Source organism: Panthera tigris, chromosome B1 (genome assembly GCF_018350195.1).
Source record: "Panthera tigris isolate Pti1 chromosome B1, P.tigris_Pti1_mat1.1, whole genome shotgun sequence".
In the NCBI taxonomy this organism is placed as follows: domain Eukaryota; kingdom Metazoa; phylum Chordata; class Mammalia; order Carnivora; family Felidae; genus Panthera; species Panthera tigris.
Genome location: NC_056663.1, coordinates 183,854,528 through 183,872,328, shown reverse-complemented (window position 1 = coordinate 183,872,328; position 17,801 = coordinate 183,854,528). Strand labels below are relative to the sequence as shown.

The 17,801-nt window shown below is 38.5% G+C and overlaps 1 protein-coding gene across 7 annotated transcripts in view; it reads left to right on the top strand.

Moving 5' to 3' along the window:
* PI4K2B (phosphatidylinositol 4-kinase type 2 beta) overlaps positions 1 to 7,528 on the top strand; it is a 32,021-nt gene extending 24,493 nt beyond the window's left edge. For 3 of the 7 annotated variants that reach the window (XM_042984837.1, XM_007091138.2, XM_042984838.1), the window contains one exon: positions 5,055 to 7,528. In XM_042984837.1, coding sequence (XP_042840771.1) covers positions 5,055 to 5,228 — 174 coding nt within the window. In that variant the 3' untranslated portion in view covers positions 5,229 to 7,528. The remainder of the gene's footprint in view (positions 1 to 5,054) is intronic. The other 4 variants (XR_006217059.1, XR_006217060.1, XM_042984836.1 and 1 more) reach the window with 4 other exon arrangements.
* Positions 7,529 to 17,801: the final 10,273 nt, after the last annotated feature.

Genomic DNA, 17,801 nt, shown 5'->3' with positions numbered 1-17,801 from the left:
TATTTTAGAGAGAGCGAGAGTGAGCAGGGGAGAGGCAGAGGTGGGGACGGATAGAGGATCTGAAGCGGGCTCTGTGCTGACAGTAGAGAGCCCTATGTGGGGCTCAAACTCATAAACCGTGAGATCATGACCTGACCTGAAATCAGATGCTTAACCAGCTGAGCCACCCAGGTTCCCCATTTTTGTTTAGTTTGGTTTTGGTTGGTTTTTGTCTTTCTGATAGCCAGAAAGAATAAGGTACCCTGACCATGCATGACTATGTAGCTTTCTGGTTTTAACTGTTTTTTTAAAAAAGCTGATCTGAAAAATCAGGTTTTATTTTATGTTCTAAAGTAAATCAGTGCTTTGAAACAGAAGTTTAACAAACAAAAACAAATAACAGTAACCTATATTCCGAGCAACAAAATCATTTTTCAGCCAGTTCCTTAACTAAGTCAAAATACTTGTTATTTCTACTGTTTATAATTTTCCTTAAATCCCTCTGCCCTCCAGTTTTGCCAGTTAACTCCAGACTTGTGCTTTGGTACAGCCAAGTCTTTTGCCCTAGTTTACAGTAAGTTTTTAGTCTTACACACATTATCAGTGACGTATTCTAATTCTTCTCAGAAAGATTTGGACTGGAACTAAGAGCTAGTATGAAGTCATTTTTTTAAAAACAGTCTGGAACTAGTAATGTTTATTAAAGTTAAAGATTTCGAATGTTACGTTAAATAGCAGTAGGTCATGATCAGGTTCAATAAGATTGTTCATTTTATTTTATTTTTTATGTTTCAAGTTTTTGTCTAAATTCTAACTAGTTAACATACAGTGTAATATTAGTTTCAAGAGTAGAATTTAGCGATTCATCACTTACGTATGATACCCGGTGCTCATCACAAGTGCCCTCCTTGATGCCCATCACCCATCTAGCCCATCCCCTCACCCACTTCCCCTCCAGCAACCCTCGGTTTGTTCTATAGTTAAGAGTCTAAGGCCGTTCATTTTGTGTTCTGCCTATGCCTGTTGGGAACACTGGACCTCAGAAAATACTTACTTACGTGAAATAATTTTACACGTGGTCTGAGAAAGTGGCAGAAATAATAAATAAAGCCGTCTTATGAATACACAGTGAACTTCTATTCAGTGACTTATAAACCGGAAGCTCATTTGCAGATTCAGTAACAATTGACATTAAAGACAATGAAAGTAACACTTCAGTACCTCCTGAGTACTTTACCCTTTACTAGATACTTTGATGTTTGGTGTCATTTATTCTAATAGCAGCTCTACATAGTTATCTGCATTTTACGTGGAGGAACCTTGGCTCAAGAGGGTTAAGATGTTGAATCTATGAAATAAGGGGGTCTCAGTCTGCATTTAGGCATTGCCTCTGCCTGAGACCCTTATCATCACTTCTCTGCATTTAATGATCTTCTAAATGGTATCCTGGCCTCTTTTCCTGTCTTTCACATTCAACTGGAACCATGTCTCTGAAAGCAAATCTGACCATGTCTCCTGTGACTTACAGCTTCCATGATTTGTCACTGTGTACAGGCTCCGGTGCCAGTCAACAAGACCTTTGGTAGTCTGCCTCTGTCCTGTACACCTGCCCTGGCACTCGTCACTCATGGCTTCCTCTAAGCCTGGTCACTCTTAACTCTTACTCCCTCCCATTTCTCGTCTCCCAGTGGTGCCCTTGTGTGTGTTGTTGCCACTCCTCAGGTGCCTTTTCCTCTTCATCTGGAGGACAGTTTTCCTTCAAGCTCCAGTTCTGTCTTTCTAGACTCTTCCTGCCACTCAGAGTTCCGTTTTCTGCAGCACTCCCTGGAAATACACATACTGATGTCCATTTTACTCAAAAATTTGATGTGAAAACAATATATTGGGAATATTACTATTAGAAAATAGCTTAAAATCAACCATAAAGCGATTATGGGTGGTTTTAGATAGTACAGTAATTCTTATACCCACTAACATTTGAGGACCAGTGAAATAGGCTAAAGGAGAGCAAAGTCTATATGCAGAAGTCTGAGAGTTTATACCATCCGCCCTCGGCCTAACCGTCACATCACTACTGAGTTCTCATATGTGGCATAGATGGAGACTTCTGAAGTGTTTCTTCTTTGCCTATAATGCTTAACCTCTTTCTAAAAATAGTCTTCTCTAATTTAAACATACAATAATTGGGGCACCTGGGTGGCTCAGTCAGTTAAGCATCTGACTTCGGCTCAGGTCATGATCTCATGGTCCGTGGGTTCGAGCCCCACGTGCTGACAGCTCAGAGCCTGGAGTCTGCTACAGATTCTGCCCCTCCTTCTCTCTCTGCCCCTCCTCCACTCGTGCGCGCACACGTGCTCTCTCTCTCTCAAAAGTAAATAAACATTAAAAAGTTTTTAAACATACAATAATAGATTTGTTTATCCCTTGAGAAATGAAAAAATGGGTGATATGTAGTGGAGGGGTTCAGATTTTAAGTCAGGGCCTAGGTCCACTGTTGTTAAAGTGTTTATCAATTTTTATTCCAGTTATTTGTTCATACGGCTTTTTGTTTCTAGAAAGTGTGTAATTTAGAGGGCTCTCATGAGTTTTTTCCTCCTATTCAGTCTTTTCTCCTCCCCAACATAGTGCATGCTCAGTAGATGTTTCTTTAGTAAATAAATGCAAGATTATCAAGTGTCTTAACAATTTTCAAAGAAACATTAATATTTAGGATAGTTCTTAGGCTTGAATAATATTTGCTATTATATATTTGAAAATTGTTAATCTTGTAGAATGACTCTCATTTTGTTTATACCATTCTGTTTTCTAGATTCTCTACAACAATCATGTCTTTATTTTTTAACTGTTTTTTAATGTTTATTTATTTTTGAGAGAGAGAGAGAGAGACAGAGACAGAGCATGAGGGGGGAGGAGCAGAGAGAGAGGGATACACAGAATCCGAAGCAGGCTCCAGGCTCTGAGCCATCAGCACCAAGCCTGACACAGGGCTCGAACTCAAACCGTGAGATCGTGACGTGAGCAGAAGTTGGATGCTTAACCAACTGAGCCACCCAGGCGCCCCAACAACCATGTCTTTAGAGTCAGGAAAATATTAGGTGTTACTTAAATTTGTGTTTAGACTAACAATTTTAGAATAGAATTTTTAAAACCAGAAGAGGAAACTAACCAGAACGTTTCATTCCTTAGCCATGCTGGTGCCCACATTTATTTTTGTGATAAGAACAATGTTTATAAATGTGAATTTCATAAATTCTTTGTGTCTTGTTATCCAGCCTGGAAATTTTAAGGGAAGAACTTAAAAGGGAATCTAAAACATAAATACATTGAGTAGCTACTATAGCTAGTAAAGATTTATTTCCCTGAGGTATTAAATACTTCAGATTTTCCAGGATCTAAAGCATCCAGTTTATACTGTTCAAAGTAATGTGAATTTTATTTATTAGTATGGCTTTATGTTGAAACCTTTATGCTTATCACTATTAAATAATCTTTATAAGAACCACTAAAATGCACACTATCTGTATATTATTAGATATTTTCAAATACTTGAAGAAGACATCTTTATTTCTAAAGTACATAACAAAGGGTTTTTTTTTTTTTTTACCTGATATGCAGGGGGAAAAAAGAAACTGAATTATTATCTGAACAGAGTAGAATAGGCTGTAAGCTATGTGTTGAGTTTCACACCCTTATTTATGTGCTCAAGTAGCAATTCTAAGAGTATGTTTAAACATGTAATGTAATATATTTTACTCTTTCTAGTTTTATTTTCTCTATTTAAGAGTGAAGTCTTAAATGAAACTTTATTTTAAATGGGTACCTTCCCAAATTCTCTAACCCAGTGCCTGTGTCATGCTTTCCCATGGCACTTGTACCCTGTGATACATGTTGTAATTTACTTATTCATGCTTATTGACTCCTCCCCCTGCTAAAATGTGAGTTCTGTGAAAATGGGGGTTTTGTTTTGTTTTTTTCTACTGTTATAGCCCCAGCACTTAGAACAGAGCCTAGCACGTAGTAGGCACGCAACAAATTTTTTTGTTGAATAAGTGGATAATGTTTTTTTTTTTAAATTTTTATTTAAATTCCAGTAAGCATATAGTGTAATGTTAGTGTCAGGGGTACAATTTAGTGACTCAACACTTAGGTACAACACCCAGTGCTCATCACAATAAATGCATCCTTAATCCCCATCTCCTATTTCAACCATCCCTCTGCCCGCCTCCCTTCTGGTAACCATCAGTTTGTTCTCTGTGGTTAAGAGCCTGTTGCTTGGTTTGCCTCTCTCTTTATCCCCTGTGATCGTTTGTTTTGTTTCTTAAATTCCACATATGAGTGCAATCGTACGGTATTTGTCTTTCTCTGACTGACTTATTTTGCTTAGCATAACACTCTTTAGTCCATCCACCTCGCTGCAAATGGCTAGATTTCATTCTTTCTTATGGCCGAGTGACATTCCATTGTATATATGTGCTACATCTTCCTCATCCATTCATCAGTCGATGGACACTTGAGCTCCTTCCAAACACTGTTGGTGGGAATGCAAACTGGTGCGGCCACTCTGGAGAACAGGATGGAGGTGCTGCAGAAAGTTAAAAATAGAACTACCGTACGATTCGGCCATTGCACTGCAGTCAGCAAATGCAAAAATACTGATTCAAAGGGATACACGTATCCTGATGTTTACAGCAGCATTGTCTCCAATAGCCAAATTATGGAAAAAGCAGACTCTTTAGACCAGAATCTGTCTAGCTTCTATGTCAAATGGAGTATGTGGAACCATTCACTTTATTCAGTCTTCTGATTGCTTCTGGACATCAGTGCATTCTAGAATATTTTAAAGTTACTAATTGGCAAAAGTTATTTAATGCTAATTTTGTACACTCGTGTGTGTCTATTTTTGTGTCTGTATACTATGTATTTATAGCAGTTACTCCTTGTCATCTCTGTTGGGCAGAAGTGGATGACATAAAGATTGTAGTTATGAATAAATGGTTAAAATAGCCATTATTCAGTGAACTGAATGAAGGTTTTTATCTTATTTGAACTGGTGAAAATCTCTCTTTTTTCCACAGATCTTAAATCTTACTCAGGCATTGAAAGATGGGAAGAGTCCTGTCCAGTTGGTACAAATGCCTTGTGTGATTGTGGAACGCAGTCAAGGTAGAAATCAGGGCCGCATTGTCCACCTCAGCAGTTCATTCACCCAGACCGTCCACTGCAGGAAGCCATTTTTCTCTTCCTGGTAGCAGATGTAAGCGTAAGAGAAAAAAACATGTGGCATTATTATGTTGTTAGAATATTACTGCAGGGCGAATCTGCTGTTAAGATCTCCAGTTGCCAAAACCTCAAATAATGTAAGTCTTTAAAAGGTTATCTTTTGAATGTAATCAAAAGTTTACAGTTTTTTTGTCCAAATATTAAATTTCTGTTTCAGGGAAGAAGTGGTATATCTCCTAAATTGTATTTTTGTAGAAAATTTGTATTTTATGTTGTTTTGTTAGTTGAAAAGGTAATTTCATGGTTTACACATTCTGAAATGACTGTAATTACTTTAGAATTCCAAGTAGAAACATAAGGTATTTGTTGACTTTGAATAACTTTTTATTTTCTATGTTCTTTATAAACACTGAGAAGGACGTTGTCTTCACTCTTCTTACATTATAAAAGGCCTTCAAGGGTGAAACTGCTCTTGTGAACTTCAGTAGAGTGGTTAATAGAAAATCTGGTAAGAATAATGTTGCCTTAATTTAAAAAGCCGCTATTTTAGAACTTGAGTAATTGCCCCTAAAGTGACCATTGTTAGGGAATGGAAAATTATATCTTGGTTAAGTAACAGGTGACCATTTTATTTTCTGTGCTTCAGAATATTTTTGGTCAATTATTTTGTTAAAGTAAGGGGAAGAATCTAAAGATACTCTCCCTTTTTAGAAAATGGAGGCACTCAGCTGAGACTGGAGAGGAATAATATGAAATTAAAGTAGATCGCCAATATTTTGAAATTCCACCATAGCACTAAAAGTCCCTTTTGTTTCTGCCATGGAATCAATTATGTAGTCAATTAGTACTTTAGATTACTGATCTTAGTCTGTGTAGTGCTTCAGTTAGTATTAACTTCACTGAAAAGTAAACCATACCTCAAAGTGCATATTGGATTGCATTTTGGGGTCCTAAGGCATAAGTCCTTAAAAATAACAGTAGTTATTATAGTATTGTAGGGTATTGAGGTTACCGATGCTGATATAATTACAGTCAACTGTAGAATATCAGCCCTTGCTAAAGGGGAACATGACAGAGATAACCATAAAGTCATTTAGATTTGATTTTGAAAATCAGTATGTCTGACATGCTAGGATTTTGTAGCACCGTGAACTCCCGGATGATGTAACTTGAGACGAGCCCAGTATGAAGATGTGATTCTGAAGAACCAGAAGCTTCATCCTCTTCTTCGGGCCCCAAGCAAGGAACACCACCACTCAAACTAAACTGGCAGTTTGTGCTCTGGGCCTTTTTTTTTTCTTTTTTTTTTTTTTTTTTTTTTTTTAGCTTTCTGTCTTGTGATTTTCTTTTTTTTTTACTTAAGTATTTTCGTGTAAAAGGTGTTTCCTGAGGGTTCGATTAGGACGGAAGACAGATGTGCAGACCCCCCCTTCCCTCACCTCCCTGTCTTGGGCTCCATGGGTGTGGCAAGTGAGAACACCGCTGCCTTAACGAAAGTTCACTGGACACCTGTGTTCTCCTACCTCCAACCCCGGCCTTCCGTGATCGTAACGCTGAGATCATGGGAAATTGACTGGAAATTCAAAACTCAACTACTATCTTGAGATAAATACTAGTAATTCAAATGTGCCTTTTGAAGATGTGTTCTTAAATAAGTTGTTATGATGTGGGTACTGCTTTCATAAAACGGTTTTTTCAGTATTTTGAGAATTGCTATATTAATTTTTATAATGGGAAAACTTAGTAAATTCCTACTGTTTTATATCCTGAATTTGTTAAAATAGTGTGCAAATATTTTTAAATGGCCTGACCAGGCTAGAAGAGTAAAGCTGAAATATTTAAGATGTGATCATAAGTCAGAATACATTGGTTATATTTTGTAAATTTTCATGAACTTGACTCTTATTTAAATATTGTGTTAACTTTTTGAATGAGTATATTTATAGTGTCAAGCTTGGTAGACTAAAGGTAATAAAAATCATTGTCTTAAGGTCACTGTTCTTCTGAAGTATGTATATTGGATATTTAGAATGTTTGTGAACACATTTATGTTTATAAGTGATGCTAAACCACCATTCCCCTTGTGTATTAGTGGTATAGTTTAATTCTTTAAAATTCCAAAAGCCATGTGTAACTGGAACCTTTATAATTGGAGACGATTTAATTTTGTTTAATTATATACTTTCTTATTCTCCCCCAAATTTGCCAGCAATTGGAGGCTGTGGAAAACCAGCGGAAGGTTTTTTGCAGACGTAAAAACAATCAAAATCACAAAGTTTTTTTTTATTTAAAGTTTTGTACTGATGGAATTAAAACCCTATTAAAAACAGATGGTGAGTGTTCTTTGATCACATGACATCTGAAATTCTTTTACAGATGCATAAAGAGATAGGCAGGGTCTTAATGTTTTATAGTCTGTCTTTTCTCCCAGGGTTACTTGGCCAACGGTGCAGAGTTGTGACAAAGATTCTTATGTTGTTCTACCTTTCCAAGCCTCTGTTGTGGTTAGTTTGGGGCCGTGTGGCTGAGTGCTGAGATGTTGGGATAAGTGATAATATGCGACTTCTGAAAATGGCAATAAAACTCCCTGTCTTCACACGCAGTGGTCATGATTGACCACTCTCTTCTCTTCCCGTTTGGATATAAACAAGGAATTTGCCAATTGGAAGCGGCCAGGGCATGTCCGTCACCACTCGGAAAACTACCAGGAGAGCCCATCCACTGAGCTGGGCTGTTACATGAGCAGGAAAGAAGTGCTTGTAAAGTTTGGAATTTATGTGTTATTGTAGCATAGTCTGCCCTATCCTGGGCATTGAAATATAAATAGAAAAATGCAAATCATTTTAAATTAAAAAATCAGTTTTAAGAAGCACAATGGTAGCGACAGCAGATGGTTTTTTAATCTCCCCGAACCCCCAGGAGCTATCCTATAGCAAAAGAAAAACACAGTGACATCATCTTCCCTAAATTAGGTGGTAGAGTAACCCTGTGAATCCCAGAATCTGAGCAGTTGGAGCTAACACCATCAGTAGCTGTGCGATCACGTGGGAGCAACAGCTTTGGAGGAACAAGCAGAAGCAACCTAAGGGGGACTCGCGATGTGGCCATCCCCACTGGTGGCTCCAAAACCACAATGGAAGCAGAGAGGGCCGTTCAGCATTCGGTGGTTGGCAGCTAGTAGAAGGAGCCTGCAGAGAAAAGTATGAGGGTGCTGGGGCCACGTGGGCTTCGAGTCATCAGAAGTAGCTCTTACCCCTTAGTGAGCCTGTCCTGGGGGAGGTGGTTGGTGTAGAGCATTGACAAGGGAAGGATGGATGGAAGAGGGGACCAAACAGGACCGAATTCAGAGAGCACTAACAGCACACACAAAGCCACTGCCTAGTAACTGCAGCGGACAGAACCCTAGGACCCCAAAACTAGGAAACTGTCCTGGCGCAACTCACCTCCTACACAGAAATCGAAAAATATAGGGAAATCCATCTCAATTTACACACAACCACATCCTACTATCCTCTAAGAAAACAGGATAACAACCTGTATAATACACCCACAGAAAACGAAGATGCCCAATCATGTTTACAAAGCAGCAAAAAACCGTGATCTCATATTCTTTAAAAAGTAATGGAAGAAAGAAATTCAAGAAATGATAGAAGCTAAGGAAGAACAATCAAACATCAACATTGGAAAAGCTCAGATTCGATAGGCAAGCAACAGGAGGAAAGAAAATGAGAGCCGACAGCTCAGAGCAAATACTAGAGTTAAAAATACACTTCAGAAATAAACTGGAAGGAATACAAAACAAAGAGACAACATATCCGTAAAAACCCTACAGCAAACATCATACTGTTGGAAAGTCTCAAATATCTGCATTAGTGTTCTATTGCCACTGTAATAAATTACCACAAACTTTAGTGACTCAAAAACAACACAGATCGGTTATCCTACAGTTGTGCAGGTTAGGAGGCTGATACAGGTTTCACTGTGCTAAAATCACCGTGTTGTGATACTGACTCCTCCTTCTCCCTCTTGCATTTTTAAGGAATCTTGTGATTAGACTGGGTCCATCCAGGTAATCTAGGTTTTCTCCCTACTTTAAGGCCCGTTGATACACAACGTTAATTCCATCTGCAACGTTAACCCCCCTTGGCCGTGTAACACGTCTGCAAGTTTTGGAGAGCCAAGACATGGGCATCTTTGGGGGTTATTATCCTGCCTTCTATACCTTCCCTCTGAGATCGGTTATGTGACAAGGATGCCTGCTTTCACTATTCTCGCTCCATATGGCACTGGTAAGCCTAGGAAAGAGGCAAAAGGTATGAGGATGAGAAAGTAAATAAGACTGTCATTATTTACTCAGTGACATTATGCATTAGAAAATTCAATAGCATGTACAGAGAACTATTAGAACCAGTATTGCAAGGCTTATGCACCAGCAACATAGTTTAAAAAAGAAAATGTAAAAAAGATACCATTTACAACAGCAGCAAAATTTCAGATTCCTAGGCATAAGTCCAACCAAAGATGTGCCAGATCTCTACACCAAACTGTAGGGGAGTATTGAGAAAAATGAAAGAGTTAAGTAAATGGTGGTCTACACCATGGTGAGGTATTGATAATATTAAGATGTCAGTGCTCCCAAATTTACCTATGGATTCAACACAATCACAATCCAGATCCCATCTGAAATTTTTGTAAAACTCAACAAGCTAATTCTAAAATGTATATAGAAATGTATTGGCCAAAACTTCTGGACAAATAGAACAAAGTTGGAAGACTTACACTACCTGATCTCCAAACTATAAAGGTACAGCACTCAAGACAGTGATAACTGGTGTAAAGATAGACATATAGATCAATGTAACAGAACAGAGAATCCAGAAATAAATCTTATACATATGGTAAGCTGATTTTTAACCAAAGTGCCAAGGCATTTCAAAGAAACAGATAGTCTTTTCAACAAATGGTGCCAGAAACTAGACACACGTGCACACGCACACACACACACACACACACACAAAGTGAATCTTCACCTTCACCCCATATGTAGACCTAAAGAAAAGAGCTAAAACCTGTGGAATAAAACTGGAGAAAACCTTAGTGAACCCCGCATTTGTAAAGATTTCTTAAAGCAGAAACGGCACAACACACACACACACACAATTGAGAAATTGCTCTTCAAAAAACTTGTACTCTTTAAAACATGCTTAAGAAAATGAAATTTCTGGCCACAAATTGGGAGAAAACATTTGGCAAAAGTATCTGATAAAGGAACTGTATCCAGAATTCCAGAATACATAAAGAGATTACACAACTCAAGAATAAGAAGTCACCCAATTAGGAAGTGAACGAAAGATTTAAGCAGACACTTCACCAAAGAAGATCTATGAATGGCCAATGAGCACATGAAAAGGTGGCCAGCATTACCATTAGGGAAATGCAAATAAAAACCTTGAGTAAAGTTAAACATCTACCTATCATGCCACGCAGCCTTTGTCCTTACAACAGAAACGAAAGCAAACCGCCACATAGAAATGTTCATAGCAGGCTTTTTTTGTAATGCCCCAAACTGCAAATAACTTAGTGAATGGATAAGCAGAAAATCTCCATACAACAAAAGGAACGTCCTACTGCTACACACAGCACTGTGGATGAATTTCAAAATCACAGCACTAAACTGAAAGAAGCGAGAAACAAAGAAAGCATACTGTATGATTCCATTTATATAAAATTTTCTAAAATGAAAATTAGTCTACTGTTAAAACAGTCCAGTGCTTCCTTGGGAGTCGAGGCAGAGGGAGAGATGGATTACATGGGAGCACGGGGAAACAGGATGATCGTTCTGATTTCACAGGTTAATACGCTCGTCAAAGATCATCGGATGGCACCGCTCGTTGTGTGTAACTTATTCTTCATAAAACAATAAACAATGAATAAAGGTTTCAGATCTATCATATCTGGGAAAAATTAAAAGCCCAACCATTGGCACAATCATTTGGGAGAGCAATAGCTAGTAAAATTGCAAACGCAAGTACTCTGTGGTAGGACGCGCATGCAAGGTTGGTCTAGGCTGTAGTGTTTAGAATTCTGAAACCCTGCTAACAACCTAAGTATCTGTCAGCAGGAAAATGGAGAAGTCAACAGCGGCACACCCATACAGTGGCAAACGACAGAGCAGTGGAAATAATTCACCTGTAACTGCATGGATCAAAATGCGCACATAAACCTCAAGACGATGTTGAGGGAAAGAAGTAAAGTTGCAAGAAAAGTATGTACAGGCATCATTTATGTAAAATACAAAGCAGTGCCATATGCTGCTTTTTGACACATGCATATATATAAGTACAAAAAAGTGTGGACAGGAACGGCCTCCAGCTTCAGAATAGTTGTGAGGGGTAGGAGGATATGGAAGCAGATCTAAAGGGCACCAAGCACACTTGAAATATAAAATTTATTTCTTAATGATCTGAAGCAAATACAGGCTGTCCACATTTGTTAAAATCTGAGTGGTACACCAGTGGTTGGATGTATACAGTGTGTGTGTGTGTGTGTATATATATATATATATATGAGTGTGTGTGTATATATGTATACACATATATATACATATATGTATATATGTATGTATATGTATATACATATATAGATATATATGTATATGTGTGTATGTGTATACACATATATGTATGTATGTATGTGTGTGTATATGTATACATACATATATACATATATGTATATGTGTGTATACATATGTATATATATATATTTATGTGTGTATATATATTTAATTCTCTGCTATTTTCTGTATGTTTCAATTATCTCATTTTTTAAAATAAGCTTTTATGGGAGCATATTTATATGAATGCTCTGTTTGCCAGCCTTTATTAGCGTACAACGGCTACCATGACAAAATACCACAGACTGAGTGACTTAACCAGCAGAAATTTATTTTCTCACAGTTCTGGGAGCTGGGAGACCAAGATAAAGGTGCTGGCAGGATTGGTTTCTGGTGAGGTATGTCTCTCGTTTACAGAAAGCCACCTTCTCACCATGTCCTCACATGGCCTTTTCTCTGTGCACTCACCCTGGTGTTTCTTCTTCTAAGGACAGGCAGCCCTATTCGTTGAGGTTCACCCATATGACCTCATTAAGCCTTACTTACCTCTTTAAAGTCTCTGTTTCCAAATATAGTCACACTGGGGGGTTAGAACTTCTGAATATGAATTTGGGAGGGGCACAGTTCAGTACCTACCACCACCCAAAGTAAAAAACTTGCAAGCACCTACATCTGCATTGGTTCCTCGTAATGTGGTCAGGATCAGCATCCATCGCAGCCATTTCTGCAGTCCCAGCCACCTCTGTCATCATATGCCTAATGGAAGACTAAGGTCATTGTGAATATTTTCTGAAGCAACGTCTGAAAGCCCTTCTTAATAAGTGTAGAATTTTTCAACGGGATTTATAATTATTTTTTTATTTTTTTTTAAATATTTACTTATTTTTGAAAAAGAGCATGAGCAGGGAAGGGGCAGAGAAGGAGACACAGAATCCGAAGCAGGCTCCAGGTTCCAAGGTGTCAGCACAAAGCCCAATGCGGGGCTCGAACCCATGAGCTGGGGGATCATGACTGGAGCCAAAGTCGGACACTCAACTGACTGAGCCACTCTGCTCCCCCATTAGTAATTATTTTTGACTGCGGAGATAAAGTTCTTGCTTACTGCTGGGCTCATGGTTCTGTTCTACATAGTTGTGAACCAGAACAGCTCATTTCTCAATTGTGGCAAATACACGAATTTCTTTAGCTCTTTTTAATTTCCTAAAACCCTAACTCCTAGATGCATAACGGTTTGTATGATAAATATAAATCATTCAGTGAATTCAACAGACATTTGTTGGGTACTCAGTACGTCAAATTCTCTCAAAGATAGTAGGAAGACAAAAATCAGTAAAATACATTTTCAACTGTTTCAATTGGATTCACTCTTCAAGTACTGCTCAGAGCGGGAAAGAAAACCTGAAAACGAGAATAGGGCTAAAATAAAATATTTTCGAGGGAATAATATCCTAATCTTTGTGTGTCTTACCTCTGTCCTTTTCTGCATTTGCTCCTTAGACTTGCATACAAGGGAGAGAAAAGAAATGCTTTGTAGACTAAATGCTTGACTGCCTTTGGTTTGAGCTTCTCAATGAATTTTTTATTTATAAAAGAGGCATGTTTTCAATGTCTAGATTTCTCTTGGATTGTGGAGGGTGTGGCTTTCATTCCACCACTTGAGATATTTAATCTGTTTTTTTTGGAGGCGGAGAGTAGATAGTCTTCAAAGATGGCGGTCGTTAGTTCCTTCCCACTTTGTAAGCGTGTGTTATTCCACCCATCAGGAAGTGCAGACTGCCTCTCCTTTTCAATCTGAGCTGGTCTGGCAATTTGCTTGGAACATCAGAATGTAGTGAAAGTGAAGCTATGCCAATTTGGGGCTTTGTCTTTAAGAACCTAGGAGCCTTCCCTCTCCCCCCGGAAGTTACTCACATAAATCGTCCAACTCCCCAGAGTCCACCACGCTATGAGGAAGACCACGCTAGTTATGTGGAGAGACCATATTGAAGGAGAGAGTAAGGTCATTCTATTTACCACAACATCATCTCTCTGAAGAAAATCAACAGAAATGTCTCTTATCTATTATATTGACAGTAGTCAAATATCTTCGATTATTTGCCAAATACATATTTTATAGCTAGATTTCCTTGAGTTGGGATCCAATCAAGTTTTATTCATTACATCCATCTGTTCCATCTTCCAATCTAGAACAGTTCCTTCATTTTCCCCATGATGGTTACTTTTGGAATTTCCTCCATATTCTGAATTTGTCTAATTATTTCTTCTTAGTGTTCAGCTTGATCTTCTATCCCTCATATTTTCTATGAACTGGAAGTGAGATCTGAAAGCTTGACTAAGTTCGGGCTAAACATTTTTGACAAGAATATTTCAGAGATGATCCTGCACACTTCATACTGCATTTACATCAAGAGTTACATATGGGAATGCAAGCTGGTGCAGCCAATCTGGAAAACAGTATGGAGGTTCCTCAAAACACTAAAAATAGAACTACCCTACGACCCAGCAATTATACTACTAGGCATTTATCCATGGGATACAGGTGTGCTGTTTCAAAGGGACACATGCACCCCCATGTTTATAGCAGCACTATCAACAATAGCCAAAGTATGGAAAGAGCCCAAATGTCCATCGATGGACAAATGGATAAAGAAGATGTGGTATATATATTCAATGGAGTATTACTCGGCAATCAAAAAGAATGAAATCTTGCCATTTGCAACTACGTGGATGGAACTGGAGGGTATTATGCTAAGTGAAATTAGCCAGAGAAAGACAAAAATCATATGACTTCACTCATATGAGGACTTGAAGAGACAAAACAGATGAACATAAGGGAAGGGAAACAAAAATAATATAAAAACAAGGAGGAGGACAGAACAGAAGAGACTCATAAATATGGAGGACAAACTGAGGGTTACTGAAGGGGTTGTGGGAGGGGGGATGGGCTAAGTGGGTAAGGGGCACTAAGGAATCTATTCCTGAAATCATTGTTGCACTATATGCTAACTAATTTCGATGTAAATTTAAAAAAAAATTAAAAATAAAAGAGTTACTAAAAGATATTTCATTTTCATTGAAGAATTCATCGTGGTAGGGGAGGAAGTCCCAAAGGAGCCAGAGAGCTATGGCAGTAGGAACTCTGTTCACAAATTGAAAAATATACTTGTCTATGTAGAGGGTAGTTAGATGTCCCTCACCATTTCTTTGAAAACTTAATTCTTGTCCCATCTTCTTTATCAGTGAGTTTTTCTTAGCTCTATTTTTGGATAATGATGATGGTGATGATGATGAGGGGTGATGAGCTGGGTTTCATCACAAGCAAATGTACTAGTTGGTCACAATATTAAAAGAATATTGTCATGAGGGATACTAGTTAAGCCTAAAATCTCGAGAATAAAATTCTTAACTTACGACAAAGCTGTATTTCAATTCTACGAGCTTTCATTCTTTGCTGTGAGCTATTTTGCTATTATTCAGTGCTTTTCATATGAAGATCCCTAAATATTAAGTGGGCTCGTGGATCAAACAGTGAAAGATGTATAACAAAAATGAATTATTTTTTAAGCAAACTGTATTATTAATCAGCATCATTTTATTCAGTAAGTTTTAACCTGTTTCAGACTCCATGTAAAGAGTTCTTTGAGAAAATAAATCCTGAAGCTTAAAGATTTTTATTCAAACACCAAGTAATGCAATAGATTTGACTTTTGTCATTTCAAAATACTGTAAACTTACTTATGTTCTAATGTTGCTTATCTTTAATAAATGGAAAGCGTGCCACAATTCTCTTTTGACTAAGAATTTTGAATTGGAATAGACTGATACTTTAGTCCTGGCTCTGCCCTTTATCAGCTCTGTGTCGTTGGACAGATCTTGCAAACCAGCTTTCTCTCCATATGTAAAATATACAAGCTAATGATAACTTCAGAGGTTTCTAACAAGAACAAATAAGATATATTATGTGAAAAGTGTGGTACAAATTCTGGTGGTTATAGATTGGGTTTCTATCTGAGCAACTGTCTGTATTTTTTTTATTAAATATATGGGGTTTTTTTTATTTTAGAGAGAGAACATGAGCAGGGGAAAGGGCCAGAGGGAGAGCAAGAGCAAGAGTGAGAGTGAGAGAGAGAGAGAGAGAGAGAGGAATCTCAAGCAGGCTCCACACTACGTGTGGAGTCTGACATAGGGCTTGATCCCATGAGCCTCAGATTATGACCTGAGTTGAAATCAAGAGTCGAATGTTCAACGACCTGAGCCATCCAGGAGCTCCTGTGTGTATTAATGACATTTTTGGACTTTTGGTTTTAGATGAGGAGATAAGGCTACATGCACGTTTATGGGTTTGGATTATTACATAAAGAGAGTATGTGCACATGCAAATTTCTGGATTTGACAACATCTTGCCTGGAGCATGGTGACAGATTTGGAATCAAAAGACTATCTTAAAGTTCTCTGTTGTGTGGCATATGGGGTTGACAGGGGATTGAGAGGAAAAGGCACCTGAGGTCACTGGGTAAAAGAAAGAGATGTATCCAAATCTGATCCTCTGGGAAACTAAGTGACATTTCAAAAGGTGTTTGTTCAGAATCCTGACACGCAGCTCCAGCCAGGGAAATGTGAACCTGGCAGAGCAGAGATGGCTGGTGCCTGTGCCTGTGGGTTTTTGGGGGTTTTTTTCTTTTCTTTTTTTTTTAGTCCTTGAAATTGAAAGCATGTGAAGTCAAAAAGAAGCTGCTAATCTACTCTGTATACAAAGAGATGTGTTAATTTTTCTTTTGACTCCAAGAACCCTGGCTGTTCTGCTTACAAAATTCCCACCTGACAGTTCAGTCTTCTGAAACTATTGAGGCTCACAGAAATAGCAGAACAATCAGGTGGCCTTGCCTTTCCCAAGAGTCAGAGAGTTGTATAAACATTTCGGGCTGATCCCAGGGCTGCAGAGGAACTGCTTTAACCAGCTTCAGAGACGTTTCTGCCTGAATGCCTGTCAGGACAAATAAGACTGCCTTTTATCTCAGTGTGGCTTGGGGACCAATCCAGGAAGCTATTCTACCCTTCAAGTGTTTGTTTTAACGTGAGCTACTTAAAGGTAATCGGGAACTGCATTTAAACCAAGGTGCTGGTTTAAACCAAGGTCACCACTGCCCCAGCCTAGTTTCTAAGCAAGCGAACACCCAGCCTCACTTGCTATCCAATGCTGTGTGTGAGGAGTTGGAAATGCCCAATTCCCTGAATCTCTAGCTTAAATGCGGTTTATTTGCCTGGACAGCATCCCCCTTAATATCTTTTGAGGGCAAATATTACGGTCTTTAAGTTTCGAGAGTCTTTGGCTCAGGGCAATTTGTCAGTGTTGATGCAGAAAGTTGGCATATTTTGTGGAAGAATGCAGTCGAAAAAGCCTTCGACTCTGACTGAAGAGGTTGAAAGGTAGCAGAATATGCCACTCCCAAATACAGCACTTGGGCATAAGGATGATTTTGAGCTGAAGGTAATTGAGAAAAAGCAGATATAAGAAAAGCCCTTTGCCTTCCCCCTATATTTGCCTAAAAGCAGGACATAATATGTAAAGATGCCCCCCCCCCCCCACCACACACACCCCTACAAGGACAGAGGTTAATCACTGCAGAAAATTCTAGGTCCTTCTTTACCACCAGTTTCCCCATATCCTTGCCTTCCCACGGTTTGGTGCCCCTGGAAACTCAAAGTCCTTTCCTTTGTCTTGTCATGTCTCTAAAAACATTTTTGTCAAGATGCTGTACAAGCCCAAGTTTTAATCACTCCTTTGAGATACTGATCTCTAAGCTCCAGGGTGTGTGTGTGTGTGTGTGTGTGTGTGTGTGTGTGTCTCATGAACTGGATGCGAGTGTTAATGAACTTCTGCTGGTTTTTTTCTCCTGTTAATTTGTCTTTTGTTAGTCTAATTTATGGGGCCTCAGCCAGAAAACCCAAGATGGTTAAGGGAAAAGACTTTTTTCCTTCCCTTCAAGGT